Genomic DNA, 15,389 nt, shown 5'->3' on the forward strand with positions numbered 1-15,389 from the left:
AAGGCCATTTTTCCTCTAATGAGAGAGAGAGAGAGAGAGAAGAGAGGAGAGAGAGAGAGAGAGAGAGAGAGAGAGGGGGGGGGGGGAGTTTGGAGAGTCTTGAAAGAGGAGTTTTGTCAAGACAATTGATGGATCTTAGAAAAAATAGCAGAGTCATCTTTTAGCAATGCTATTAGCAAATAATTTCAATTAGTCTCCAAATGTGAGCATAAAGCTAAAATGTTGATTACTGCTAAGGAGAACAAAGTAGTTTCAAAGATGCAAACTGAATGCAGAGAGACAAATAATTTTGTAAATTATTATAATCAACTATAAAATCTGTAAAGGGATACAGACTGTTGATGGGAACTTACAATTTAAAAACAAAGTACAAGAGAAAGAGAAATGGGATATAAAAAAATATAATGAAAGAAAAAAAAAAAAAATTTCTGTTGACTGTAAAAACTATAGAAAATAAAATTATATAACAAGTAAAATTTATAATTAAGGAGCTATGAAAAATATACTTTAATTTATAAATAGATAATAATACTTTTGAGGAAAGTAAAAATTAAAAATAACATTTCAAAATTAGAATTTTTAATCTTCAGGAACCAGGAATGGAAAATTGCGGTTCCCAAGAATTCTTGAGAATTCCCGAAAATTTATTTTATTGATTAAATATTTGCTGTCTCTTTGGTAAGAATTTCTTGTCTCTTATTCTAGTTATAAAACACTAAAATAATGAACTGTACATTGTGGTGTATAAGTAAAAAACTAAAATTTAATGAGAATTAGATATTAAAAAGTACAATTCATAGTTTTAATGTACACAGAAAATTTATTATATTGGTACAGCATACAGATAGGCAGCATTATTCTATACATTTATTCATAAACACTAAGTTTGAGATTGGCATAAAAGAAACCTGAGTAAATGCTAATACTGAAACAAAACAAATAATAAGGAAAACTAATATAAGCATTGAACATTTACAATTATTGTTAAAACGATTTTAGAAAAAACACAGTGCATTAATTGCTAGGTCAGAAAGTCTGGACCTTTGCTTCGTTACAAATAAGCCTGAAGTTGAAAATTTTCTTTCATTTGGGTTGAAGTAGGTCTCATTGTTAGCAGTGCATTTATATGATTTATATGCATTTATATGAAGTGCCATATCACTTCATATAAATTCATCTCTTTTCTTAATGATGAAAATACCTTACCTTATTTAATTGGATTGACTCTAGTTTTGCCATTGAAATGGATATATTCTCGCTAACTCTGTTTTTAGATCTTTATTCATATTATTTTCTGTTTCAGACTCTTCTATTGTAGTATACTTTTCTTTGAAAATTTGTTCCACTATTGATTCTACAGATCACATAATTTCATTTTTATTTGCCATTAGCTGATTTTATTGCATTCTTAAAGATAAAGCTGACTTATCTAGTATCCTCATTTTTCTGCCAACTCTTGTATCGACAATTTTGGTAAATTACTTCCTGTCATACCCAATACACTCCACTCAATGCCTCCTGTGGTTTTCCAGCAAAAAGATGTTAAAAGAATTCTAAACAATTTTGATGCCAAACAGCTCCAGTCCTGATGGCATTTCTCCACTTATTCTCAAAACCTCTGAGCTTGCTACTGTCACTGTTTACACTTTCTTATTCCATCTGTGTTTTGCCCTCCGCTTGGAAATTTGCTCATATCCAGTCAGTTCCTAAACAAATCAGTGGAAAATCCCTCCCTTCCTTTTATCACCCCACTGAACTTATTCCTACTAAAGTATTGAGGAAATCCATCAACTACTCGCTCTTAAACTAACCTATATGAAAACTTTCCACCATCTGATCAATGATCACCAAAGTGGATTCCATCAGTATCAACCCACTGGCAATATATTAGTTATATTACTCATCTTTGCACAAATTCAATGGAAAAATTTAGTAAAATTCAAGCAGTTTTGCTCTTGATGCTTCTAAGGCTTTTGATTGTGTTTGGTAAATATGTTCTAATCAAGCTTCCATCTTATGGCCTACTGCAATTGGGTATCCAGTTTTCTCTCTCACCACTATCTGAGTATGGCTGATGGCTCTCTATCTTCTAAATTTTCCACTAATGATTGTAATTCCCAATGTTTAGTTCTTTCTCCCACTGTTTACCTTTTCCCACTGACTGGAGATCCAATCCATTTTTGCTGATGATAGTTCAATGTATTCCATCTTCAGTCTGAGAAACCCTGCCTTGCACAAACAGCTTCAACTTCTTGAATATCCACTACCAAATTCCTTAAATGTTGATTTTCAGGTAATTCTCCAATCCACTTGTAGCAGTCCTGTCATATCTTGCAAAAAAAATTCTTCTGCTCCTATGCTCATCTTCAATGACACAGAGATTTCTAAATGATTGCATATCTGCATTTGGGATCTCTCTCTCTCTCTCTCTCTCTCTCTCTCTCTCTCTCTCTCTCTCTCTCTCTCTCTCTCAGCAAATCACAATTATTGCTTCCTATGGATCTAAAACACTGGGTTTTCTCTTTTGCTCTAGGCATTACTTTTCTCTAAACATTGTTCCAATATTGTTCCAATAATTGAGGTGAAGCCCCCATAACCACTCCAAGCTTCTTGACTCCATTCATAAGAAGGCAGTCAGGTTAATTAATCACACATCTCTTCGTCTCACAGACATTCAGTTTCTGTTGCATACCTTTTCTATAGATCCATTCTTCTGAATTGGCATCTATAATTCCCCCCTCTCTCCTCCAAACCAGACAGAAAACATGCTGCAAACAATCAGCATCCATGCAATGTCCAACTCCAAACTCATAGAACCATGCTTCCTTTTCCTCATTTAACCATAATACTTTTTAATTAAACACAAGGACATTACACAGAGTACGACCAAGTAAGATTTAAAATAAGACACTTTCCATGTGAAGTATTTCAATTTGTTAAATGTTTTATTTGTATTTGCTTGGTATGCAAAAACCCAATTGTCCTTTGCATACCAAATTTTCCTTTGCACAGACCCCAAAATCCAAACAACTAAATAAATTTGGGTACATTTCAGACATCACTTTGAACGCTGCCAGTTTTTTATTAAAACCTGAAGTAATTGCATTAACATTCACACATGAGGAGTTATTCAGCGAGGGGAATGCCAGAGGTATATTCAGCGAGGGGAATGCCAGAGGTATATTCAACTCTGGCAGTAAGCTAGAGAATCTTGTAATAACTGAGAGTAAAGTGGAGGAGAAATTGTTGAAGATAAATACAAGAAAGGCACCTGGGGTGGATAGGATCTATCCTGTTATATTAAAGGAGGCAGCAAAGGAAGTAAGCAAACACTTAGCCATAATTATGAGAGCTTCCTTGGACTCAGGGGAAGTACCCATGGACTGGAGATGTGCAAATGTGACCCCAATTCACAAAGAAGGATCAAAGGGCGACAAGTAATTATACACCTGTTAGTTTAACTTCTGTTCCTGGAAAATTAATGGAAGCATTGGTTAAAGAAGCACTGCAGGATCATCTAGACAAGACTTCAGTTATAGCTTGGACACAGCATGGTTTTGTTAAGGGGAAGTCTTGCCTGACCAATTTGATTGGATACTATGATGCAGTCACAAAAGAACTGGAATAACTTTGATATTATATACTTGGATCTTAAAAACGCTTTTGATACTGTTGCACATGGAAGCCTGCTGCACAAATTGGAGCAGTGTGGCATGGAGGCAAATTGATGATATGGATAAAGGGGTGGTTGAGGGGGAGAAGACAAAGAGTGGTAATCATTGGACACTACTCATCGTGGACTAATGTTATTAGTGGAGTCCCTCAGGGATCAGTATTGGGTCCATTATTGTTTTCTTATTTATAAATGATATTGATGATGGTATATCAAGCTTAATGTCCAAGTTTGCAGACGATATGAAGGTTGGCAGGGTTGTCAAGGACACTACTGACACTATACTACTGCAACACGATCTGGAAAGGTTGAGCAGATGGGCTGAGAGGTGGCAAATGAAGTTTAACATTGACAAATGTAAAGTATTACATATGGGGAAACAGCAACCCCAGAGCAACGTATCAACTCTGTGGTACTACACTGACAGTGGTGAAGAATGAAAGGGACCTGGGGGTGGTTGTGCAGGCAGATATAAAGTTTTCTGAGCAGTGCAGACGGGCTGCAAGAGTAGCTCATGGTGTATTGTCGATGATATATAGGAATTTTTCTAGCAGGGATAAGGAGGTGATTATTCCCTTGTATAAGGCAATGGTCAGGCCACACCTAGAGTACTGTATACAGGTCTGGAGGCCTCATTTCAAGAAGGATGTAGAACTGCTGGAACGAGTACAGAGAAGAGCAACAAGATTAGTGAATGGAACAAAGGGTGCTCTTACGAAGAAAGGCTTAAGTTTTGCAAATTACAGTGTCTGGAGACTAGGCACCAGCGAGGTGATCTCTCAGAGGTGTATAAAGCCTTGAATGGTTTGAGCATGCTCAATGCTGATAGGATTCTTCCTCTTGCTCAGAATAATCACCTGAGAGGACATAAATTCAAATTGAGGACAGACAGATGTAGGATAGATGTGAAGAAATTTGCTTTTAGCCAGCGGGTGGTTGGTTGGTGGAACAGACTTCCATCCCTTGTCGTGGAAGTTGATAGCCTAAATAAGTTTAAGGCTCAGCTGGACAGGTATTTCAAACGAACAGAAGGGAGAAGTGGAAGTGGTTATTTTTTATTTATTTATTTATTATTTTTTTTTTTTTGGCTAATGCTGCATAAGCGTGCTTTCTTGCATCAAATGCCTCTACTAATGCTAATGTGGTTTGTACTAATTTTGTTTCTAGCTAAGTCACAAAAAAAGTCACAGTTTTGCAGTTACGGCACAATGATTCTGTTTGAGAATGGTCTATATTAGTTCCACTAGTTTATATTCTGTTTTCCAGGGTTTAGTATTGCAATTACATGATTTTACAAGTGGACCCAATTTCAGCAAAGTCCGGATGCTTTGTGACAGCCAAATCCTCTGCTCACCAAATCACAATGGTGGGACTGTTAGTAATAGTAGTGGCATGTGATGCAAGAAAGCAAGTGTATGAGCTTGTGCAGCATCAGCCAAAAAAAAAAAAAAAAAAACCACTCCATTCCCTCCAAATGCCTGTCCAGTTCCTCATTAAATTTATTCAACCTATCAACTTCCACAACGACAGATGGAAGTTTGTTCCAGCAATTAACCACTCGCTGGCTAAAGGCAAATTTCCGCACATCTATTCTACATCTGTCCTTTTTTTAATTTGAATTTATGTCCCCTTAGGTGCGTAATCTGAACAAGTGGAAGGATCCCATCAGAATTCAGCGTGCTCAACCCATTCAATTTAATTTAATTCAATTTAATCCTGGGTATAACCTCCATGCACAAGCACACGGTGGGTGACCAGCCAGGTGTGAACAAACGTAAGCAGGGGTCGAGGTGTGCATCCACACCACATGGAGGAATGCCACCCCTGTGTTACCAGGCAGTAAGTACTAGGTGGTAGATGCCTCTCATCGACCAGTGCAATACCACCACTTTGCTTATTGGAGGCTTGAAGTTGTGGAACACATGTTTAGTCTCCAGAGCTAAGTTCCGGTCCACCCTTCCCTATCTCTTCCATCATGCAGTATGATTGATGACTTTTGAAGTTATGATGAACATTGTGGCGAAATCCAATCTTCCTTACATTTCGAGGGTACAGCTCTAAAATGGTGTTTGCAGGACAGCCGCTATTTAGTACACCAGAACGAACCTATTGGTAACTCTTTAGGAGGCTTCCGGATCAGCTAGTGAATAATCTTGCTACCTCTACACTGCCAGATAGTGACTGGAGGGAGTCCAAGTAGTGTGTATGGAGGAGTCATTGTCGAGGCCACGTTATGTCCAGGATCTGGGTATATTCTTACCATGTGTACGCCATATCCAAAAATTTCATTACTTCATGCAGCATGTCCCACCCACTTTTTCTTACTATTGAATACACCATGAATTGTCAAACTAATAGAGTAAGCTTATCTGCAAAAAGATCTAAACCCCCAAAACACTTCCTAATTCATTTTGCAAATATACATGGTCTCAATTCTAATCTGAACGATGTCCATTTCCACTTTCAGTCTGCCAAACCCCATTTACTTTTTCTGACAGAATCTCAGTTATCGGTTGATTCAAATACTGCTCATCACAGTTGACCAAATTATTCGCTGTACGATTCCTTTCACCTCAAAGGTGGTACTTGTGCATATGTCCATTCCAATATTCTCTGTCAGAGACTTGGTAATTTGAAATCTCCTCTTTTTGATCTTCTCTGGCTTAAACTTTCTCTACCTCATTGAGTCAAATTCATGTTTTCTCTACCATTCTCCCAACTCCATTAATCACTTGGAGCTCTTTGATTTCCTCTCTGTGCAAGTTGACTTTCTCCAGTCCAACTTTCCCAACAGTGAGATAATTTTCCTTGGTGATTTTAATGTTCACAACTCCAGCTGGCTTCCGTTTTCTAGTCACACCGAACCAGCTGATCGAGATGCTGAGGCTTTTGCAATTACTAATGATGTGGGACAGATGATTCATTTACCTATAAGAATACCAGACAATCCTAAACATATAGCACACTATCTTTTTCTCACAAACAACCCTTCTAAGTACACAGGCGAAGTGAGAGGTCCTTTAGGCACCTCAGATCACAAAAACTTACCCCAGGGGCTCACATCTGGTGAGTATGGGCTTGGCACACCCAGGGTCCTGAGCTGGATATCATCATTCTTCTCTTTCTTGGTGATTCTCTTTTGACTCTCTCTCTCTCTCTCTCTCTCTCTCTCTCTCTCTCTCTCTCTCTCTCTCTCTCTCTCAGGGTAACTTAGGAATTTTTTTTTTTGGCTGGTGCAGCATAAGCCTCAGGCTTACTTGCACCATATAGCTAGTAATAATAATAATAATAATAAACTTGATGATTGCCTCTTTTCCAATGGAACCTTAATCTCATTCCCAACTTCGTATTGTTTGGCATTAGAAGAATGCAATATGGGATGACCTGCGAGATTTCTTTTCTTTTCCATGGTCACATTACTGGTTCAAATCTTCTGATACCAAATTTGCTTAGACCATGTTAGGGAAATTATTCTTATAAGAATGGAATCCTTTATTCCAAACTCCACCTTCAAATCTCGCCCTTTATTCCAAACTCCACCTTCAAATCTCGTCCTTTATCTAAACCTTGGTTATCCAATAAATGTGCTAAGGCAGTTCAAGATAAGAATGTTGCATGTCGCAATTGCCTTGCATTCAGACCTCCAGGTTAATTTTCTGCTAACACCAAAGCTCGCAACAATTGTAAAGCAATTATTAATCAGTCCAAACTAGATTTTGAACAGGCTAAGGGTAGAAAATTTGCTTGTTGTCCAATGGTATCCAAGAATTCTGGTCTCTTGCCAAAGCTATTGCCTGAAACTTTTGCCTATCTCTGCTCCCTCCTCTGTCAAAACCAGATGGTTCTGTTGTCACTTCAGCCAAGGATAAAGCTGACCTGCTAGCATCCCATTTTTCTTCCAACTTATGTATTAATGATCTTGGTAAAACACCTCCCACCATTCCCAACAGGCTCCATTCAATGCCTCCTGTGGTTTTCCATCAAAAGGATGTCAAAAGGATTTTGACGAATCTCAATGCTAAGAAAGCTCCAGGTGCTTACGGTATTTCTCCACTTGTCCTCAAAACCTGTGCTCCTGAACATACTCCTGTTCTTTGCCACCTTTTTTCACTTTCTTATTCCAAAGTTGTTTTTCCTTCAGCTTGGAAATTTACTCATATCCAGCCAGTTCCTAAAAAGGGTGACAAATCCCTCCCATCCAATTATCGTCCCACTGCAATTACTTCTACTCTTTCTAAAGTAATGGAGAAATCAATAAACTGCTAACTCTTAAACTATATAGTAGTAGTGGCATGTGATGCAAGAAAGTATGTGTATGAGCTTATTCAGCATCAGCAAAAAAAAAAAAAAAAAAAAACCACACCATTCCAGTTCCTCCTTAAATTTATTCAACCTATCAACTTCCACAATGAGAGATGGAAGTTTGTTCCAGCAATTAACCACCCGCTGGCTAAAGGCAAATTTCCGCACATCTATTCTACATCTGTCTTTTCTTAATTTGAATTTATGCCCCCTTAGGTTCATAATCTGAACAAGTGGAAGGATCCCATCAGAATTCACTGTGCTCAACCCATTCAAGGCCTTATACACCTCATTCAGATAACCACGCAGGTGCCTAGTCTCCAGCCACTGCAATTTGCAGAACTTAAGCCTCTCTTGGTAAGAGGATCCCTTCATTCCCCTCACCAATCTTGTTGCCCTTCTCTGTACACGCTCAAGTAAATCTACATCCTTTCTAAAATGAGGCCTCCAGACCTGTATGCAGTACTCAAGGCATGGCCTGACTATTGCTTTATACAGAGGCAATAATCACCTCCTTTTCTCTCCTAGCAAAATTCCTATATATCATTGACAAAACCCCATGACCTGCCCTGGAAGCCTGTCTGCATTGCTCAGAAAACTTCATATCTACCTGCACAATCACTCCCAGGTCTTTTTCATTTTCTACCACCTTAAGTGTAGTACCACACAGTTGGTACATTTCTCTGGGGTTACTTCTACCCATATGCAGTACTTTGCATTTGTCAAGGTTAAACTTCAGTTGCCACTTCTTAGCCCATCTGCCCAAATTATCTGGGTCCTGTTGCAGTAGCACACTGCCATTACTGTCATTAACAACCCTGCCAACCTTTGTATCATCTGTAAACTTCGACATTAAGCCTGATATACCTTCATCAATATTATTGATAAATATACAAAACAGCAGTGGACCCAACACTGAACCCTGTGGGACTCCACTAATAACATTAGTCCACGAAGAGCAGCACCCATTGATTACCACCCTCTGTCTTCTCCCACTTAACCACCCTTTTATCCATTGTAGCAATTACCCTTCATACCATTCTGCTCCAATTTGTACAATAGTCTTTCATGCGCAACAGTGTCAAAAGCTTTCCTGAAATCCAAATATATGGTATCAAAATTATTTTTTTCATTCAGTTCCTTTGTAACCACATCATAATATCCTATCAAATTTGTCAGACAAGACTTTCCCTTGTCTAGATGACTTTGCAATGCATCTTTAACCAGTGACTCCATTATTTTACCCGGAAACCTTCCATCTGATTAATCATTGTCAGTTTGGATTCTGTCAGTGTCAATCCACTGGTGATATTCTGGCTTATGTTACCCATTTATGGACCAATTCAATGGAAAAATTCAGTGAAATACAAGCAGTTGCTCTTGATATCTCAAAGGCTTTCGATCATGTTTGGCATAAAGGTCTTCTAAACAAGCTTCCATCTTATGGTTTTCCAACTGTATTTTGTAATTGGTTATCCAGGTTTCTTTCTAAACACTCACTGAGGGTAATGGTAGATGGCACTTTGTCTTCTAACTTTTCGACTAATGCTGGTGTTCCCCAAGGTTCAGGTCTTTCTTCCACTCTTTTCCTCTTGTATATTAATGACCTTCTTCCATTGACTGGAAATCCTATTCATAGTTTTGCCGATGGTAGCACTTTGCATTCTACTTTCCATTTTGAGAAACCTTGCCCTGCTCAATCAGCTTCAACTTCTCGAAAATCTGTTACTAATTCCTTAAATGCCGATCTCCAGGTAATTGCAATTGCCCAGTGGGGCAAAGACAACTTAGTTGATTTCAATCCTTCTAAAACTCAGTCTTGTCTTATATCTTGCAAAAAAGGATTCTTCTGCTCCTATGCTTATCTTTGGTTGCCACTCCGATTTCTAGGCAAAATGATATATCTCTTTTGGGAATTACCCTTACTTCCAATCTCCCTTGGCACAAGCACATCACAAATATTGCTTCATCTGCATCTAAAAAAACTTGGTTTTCTCTTTCGCTCTCGGCATTACTTTTCTTCCGAACAGCTGTTCATTACGTACAAATCGCAAATCTGCCCTACCATGGAATATTGTTCGCACATCAGGGTGGTGCCCCCAAAACCTCTCTCAAGCTTCTTGATTCCATTCAGAAGAGGGCAGTTAAGTTAATTAATGATTCACCTCTAACAGAGGTGAATCATTAACCTCTAACAGAGTCTCTCCACTCGCTGTCTCACAGACGTACTGTTTCTGCTGTATGCCTCTTCTACAGATACTTCCATGGGCACTGTTCTTCTGAATTGGCTTCTATAATTCCCGCTCTCTCTTTCAAAACAGTCCAAACATGAGCCGCCACCAGCCAACATTCATTTACTGTCCGACTTCAAACTCACAGAACCAACTTTTCATCTTCCTCGTTTATTCATTCAATTGCCGTTTTCTGGAACAACCTTCCTTCATACATATACAAAGACAGAGAGTGGTAATCAATGGACACTGCTCATCGTGGACTAATGTTATTAGTGGAGTCCCTCAGGGTTCAGTATTGGGTCCTTTATTGTTCTCTGTATTTATAAAGGATACTGATGATGGTATATCAAGCTTAATGTCCAAGTTTGCAGACGATACGAAGGTTGGCAGGGTTGTCAAGGACACTACTGACACTATGCTGCTGCAACAGGATCTGGAAAGGTTGAGCAGATGGGCTGAGAGGTGGCAAATGAAATTTAACATTGACAAATGTAAAGTACTACATATGGGAAACAGCAACCCCAGAGCAACGTATCAACTCTGTGGTACTACACTGACAGTGGTAGAGAATGAAAGGGACCTGGGGGATGGTTGTGCAGGCAGATATGAAGTTCTCTGAGCAGTGCAGACGGGCTGCAAGAGTAGCTCATGGTGTATTGTCAATGATATATAGGAATTTTTCTAGCAGAGATAAGGAGGTGATTATTCCCTAGTATAAGGCAATGGTCAGGCCACACCTAGAGTACTGTATACAGGTCTGGAGGCCTCATTTCAAGAAGGATGTAGAACTGCTGGAACGAGTACAGAGAAGAGCAACAAGATTAGTGAATGGAACAAAGGGGTGCTCTTACGAAGAAAGGCTTAAGTTTTGCAAATTACAGTGGCTGGAGACTAGGCACCAGCGAGGTGATCTGATAGAGGTGTACAAAGCCTTGAATGGTTTGAGCATGCTCAATGCTGATGGGATTCTTCCTCTAGCTCAGAATAATCACCTGAGAGGGCATTAAAAAAAAAAAAAAAATCGAAAGGTGATATGAGTAATTAAAATAATGGAGTCACTGGTTAAACAAGTAATGTAGGACCATCTAGAGAGCAGTCACAGCATGGATTTGTTAAGGGATGATCTTGTCTGACCAATCTGATTGGATAATATGATGTAGTAACAAAGGAATTAGATTAAAAAAAATTTTGATATTGTATACTTGGATTTCAGAAAGGCTTTTAATACTTGCTGTGCAAGTTTTAAGCTGCTGTGCAAGTTTTTGCTATTTGCCTTGGCTCGTCATGAATTAATGTTATTAGTGGGGTTCAATCCTGGGCTTATTGTTGTTTTATATATTTATTAATGTTATATTGATGAGGGTATATCAGGCTTAATGTCTACATTTGCAAATGATACACGTGAGGTGGTTAATGACAGTAATCTGGGAATGTTAATACTACAAGATCTAGAAAAATTAGGTAGATGGGCTGAGAAATGGCAGTTGAAGTTTATAATGTTAACAAATGCAAGGTACTGCATATGGGTAGCAGTAATCCTGGATTAATGTGTTAGGTGGAAAATTACTATGCTCAGGGTGGTGGAAAATGAAAAAGATCTGGAGAGGATTGTGCAGTCAGATATGAAGTTCTCTGACAGTGCAGACAGCTGTTTTGCATGGGTTTTTCAGTGATATACAGGAACTTTGCTAGTAGGTATAAGGTGATTATCCCATTGTACAAGGCAATGGTTAGGCAGCATCTTGAGTACTGCATTAGACACTAAGCACCTGCAAGATCTGTGAGGGTTTAGGGCTTTGAATGGACTGAGCAAGCTCAGTGCTGATGGCATTCTCCCTCTTTGTCAGACTATATACATGAGGAGACATAAATTGAAATTGAGAAAGGATAGATATGCAAAAGTCTGCCTTCACCAGTAGTTGGTTGATTGGTGGAACAAATATCCAGCTGTTGTTGTGGAAGTGGGTAGTTTGAATAAATTGAAGGAAAAGCTAGGCAAATTATTGGAGGGGAAGGACAGGTGATGTGGGAAGGTTTATTTATTTATTTATTTTTTTTTAGCTGATGCTTTATAAGCTTGCTTTCTTGCATCATTTGCCACTACTAATAGTAATTCAAATTGAGGAAAGACAGATTTGGGATAGATGTGCGGAAATTAGTCTTTAGCCAGCGGGTGGTTGGTAGGTGGAACAGACTTCCATCCCTTGTCGTGGAAGTTGATAGCCTAAATAAGTTTAAGGCTCAGCTGGACAGGTATTTTGAACGAACAGATGGGTGAAGTGGAAGTGGTTATTTTTTTATTTATTTATTTTACTTTATTTTTTTTTTTGGCTGATGCTGCATAAGCTTGCTTTCTTGCATCAAATGCCTCTACTAATGCTAATTTCATGAAAATTACTGTCTACAGAAGTTCAAGTCCAATGTCAACAAATATCTTCTTTCGTCTTCTCAACCTCCAACCCCAAGCACGGTACTAAGTACTATAGGTTCTAATACTGCTCGTGTTTGGGGTTTACATAATAAAAAAAAAAAAAAAAAAAAAGTATTGTATAGCGAGTTCACGACTTACTTATTTGGAGGTGTTTAGCTTTAACTCACATCGGAGACTGGAAGAATTTTGTTAAAGGAACTATAGGAGCTCTTCAATTGAGACCGTAGCTAGCTGATCTCACTAGACTTAATAATACACTTATAAGATCACAAGAACTTACATACCACATGAACAAGAGCAATAAAAAAAATTTTGCCGTCACAACTAGTTTTAGGGTATGTAAACCCAAAACTGGTCTTCACAATTCACTAACAGCTAGCTTGGAATACTGTGTTCAAGTATGGAGACCACACCTAAAGAAAGATATTGTTCTTCTTGAAAAGGTCCAAAGATGGGCAACTCATCTGGTGAGATCAGCAAAAGCGTCCATATGAAGAAAGACTTTGAATATGTGGGTTGCAGAGCTTGGAAACTAGACACCTTAGAGGAGACTTGATTGTGAGGTGTTTAAAGCTCTGATAGGCATAAGCAAAATGAATAAGGTTGAAATTTTCATGATTATAAATGATTCTAGAACCAGGGGCCATAATTTCAAGTTATGGGGGAGGGAGATGTTTAGACTGGGTTGCAGAAAGTTTTATTTTAGCCAGTGAGTTATAAATTACTGGAATAAGTTAGAGGCTGACAGTTTGGAGAAATTCAAAGGTCAGCTGGATAATTACCTAAGGGAGGAAGGAAATGCAAAGGTTGTCCATTTCCTTTTCCCTTATTAATTTTCATTATTATTTACTTTTTTTAGATTTTCTTATTATTATTAATTTGTTTTTATTCTTATTATTTTATTTTATGTATTTTTTGTTATTTTATTTTATTATTATTAATTTTTTTGGCTGGTGCAGCATAAGCCATAGGCCTCCTTGCACCATGTAGCCATTACTAATACTATACTAATACGAATATTCACCTAAACAGTTTAATGTGTGCCTACTCCTCCTGGAAAATTTCTGCAGGTATTCATGAATGTAAGCAATTACAATCTATAACTTAACTAGTGATGGTTACAGTTACAAAAAGACTCAACTATCTGAAATTCAACCTTTGCTTTATTTCACACATAAAATAAAGTTTCTACTATTGAAAATAATACTTCCAATTGAATTAGTGCTGGGAATTACCTATTGTAAGACCTAACAATGAGTAAGTAATGTAATATCGAGTAAACTTGTGCAAGAGACATGATAGAAGTATGGAAAAGTCAGCCAAAAACCCAGAAGGTTTGTTTAAGCATAACAAATTAAATTCCTTAACTTTGATGAAAAAAAAAAAAAGAAAACTGAGAGTTCTTCTCCACACACACTTTCATTAGTTATAAACAGGAATTTATAAACAGAAATAAATAATAATGGAAGTAGAAATAAAAAAAAAAAAGTTATAAACAGAAGTCATATTACAGTCATTGAGTCAAAGTTAACATGATCTAAGAAGGATGCCAAAATAGGTATGCATGTAAAGAATATTACCTTGTTGTTTATATCCATCAGTATTAGTTTTTGCATGAACAACAGTAGCATATATCCTCCTTGCATCACCAACCTTCTGAAGGAGTACTGCTGCTGTTGCTTCACTTCTGACGTAACCAGATCCTATTATTATAAAACATCAAATGAATATTTAATGCTTTAGTCAAAAATATAAATTTCAGTATTTTGACAGTGTCTATTAACTAAATATCTTTTAAATCTATGTATATAATGAGCTATGTCCCTGCTCCTGTTGCATGAACATTACAGCATGAATGATATAGTAACAATATCTTTTGCAATTTATTGAATAGGCATATTTATTAAAAGTCATGGGATTTCCTGTCACTATTTATGAGCAATTAGCAATTCAATTAAAATTAGCAAAAGAGCTCAAATGTTTCTCAGTCTTTCCCCCCACTTCTGAGATTCTTAAATGAAACATTAAGCTGGCAAAGTGCATCCTGGGTATAACCCCCATGCACAAGTACACTATGGGTGACCACCCAAGTGTGAACCAACGTAAGCAGGGGTCGAGGTTTAGCATCCACCACATGGAGGAATGCTGCCCCTCTATGTTACAAGGCAATACTAGGTGGTAGATGACTCTCCTCAACCAGTGCAATACCACTAATTAGTTAGTACACTGCACCGAACCTACTGGTAACTCTTTAGGAGGCTTCCGGATCAGCTAGTGAATAATCTTGCTACCTCTACTCTGCCAGATAGTGATTGGAGAGAGAGTCTGAGCAGTGTGCATGTGGAAGACATTGTCGAGGCTACGTTATATTAAGGATCTAGGCATATTGTTGCCATGAGTATGCCATATCCAAAAATTTCATTGCTTCATACAGCATGTTCCCCCTACTTTTTCTTACTATTGAATACACCACAAATTGTCAAACTAATAGAGTTAGCTTATCTGAGAAAAGATCTAAACCTCCCAAACACTTTCTAGTTCATTTCATAAATATACGTTTGTTGTTTGGTTTTTTTTAGGAGCATTAGCAACTAAGGCCATATTGCTCCGGGATATGCGGTGGTCATTTCCTGACCTTTCCGCATCCTCCATAAATATACGTGGTCTCAATTCTAATCTGAACGATGTCCATTTCCACTTGCAGTCTGCCAAATCCCATGTACTTTTTCTGATAGAATCTCAGTTATCA

At 37.9% G+C, this 15,389-nt stretch overlaps 1 protein-coding gene across 1 annotated transcript in view; it reads right to left on the bottom strand.

Moving 5' to 3' along the window:
• The window catches only part of FASN1 (Fatty acid synthase 1), a 371,433-nt gene that overhangs the window by 274,507 nt on the left and 81,537 nt on the right, over positions 1-15,389 (bottom strand). The window contains exon 6 of the mRNA XM_090372546.1: positions 14,221-14,343. Coding sequence (XP_090228672.1) covers positions 14,221-14,343 — 123 coding nt within the window. The remainder of the gene's footprint in view (positions 1-14,220; positions 14,344-15,389) is intronic.

The sequence above is a fragment of the Mastigoproctus giganteus genome, chromosome 4, assembly GCF_048544385.1.
Source record: "Mastigoproctus giganteus isolate SK-2022 chromosome 4, ASM4854438v1, whole genome shotgun sequence".
Classification (NCBI taxonomy): domain Eukaryota; kingdom Metazoa; phylum Arthropoda; class Arachnida; order Uropygi; family Thelyphonidae; genus Mastigoproctus; species Mastigoproctus giganteus.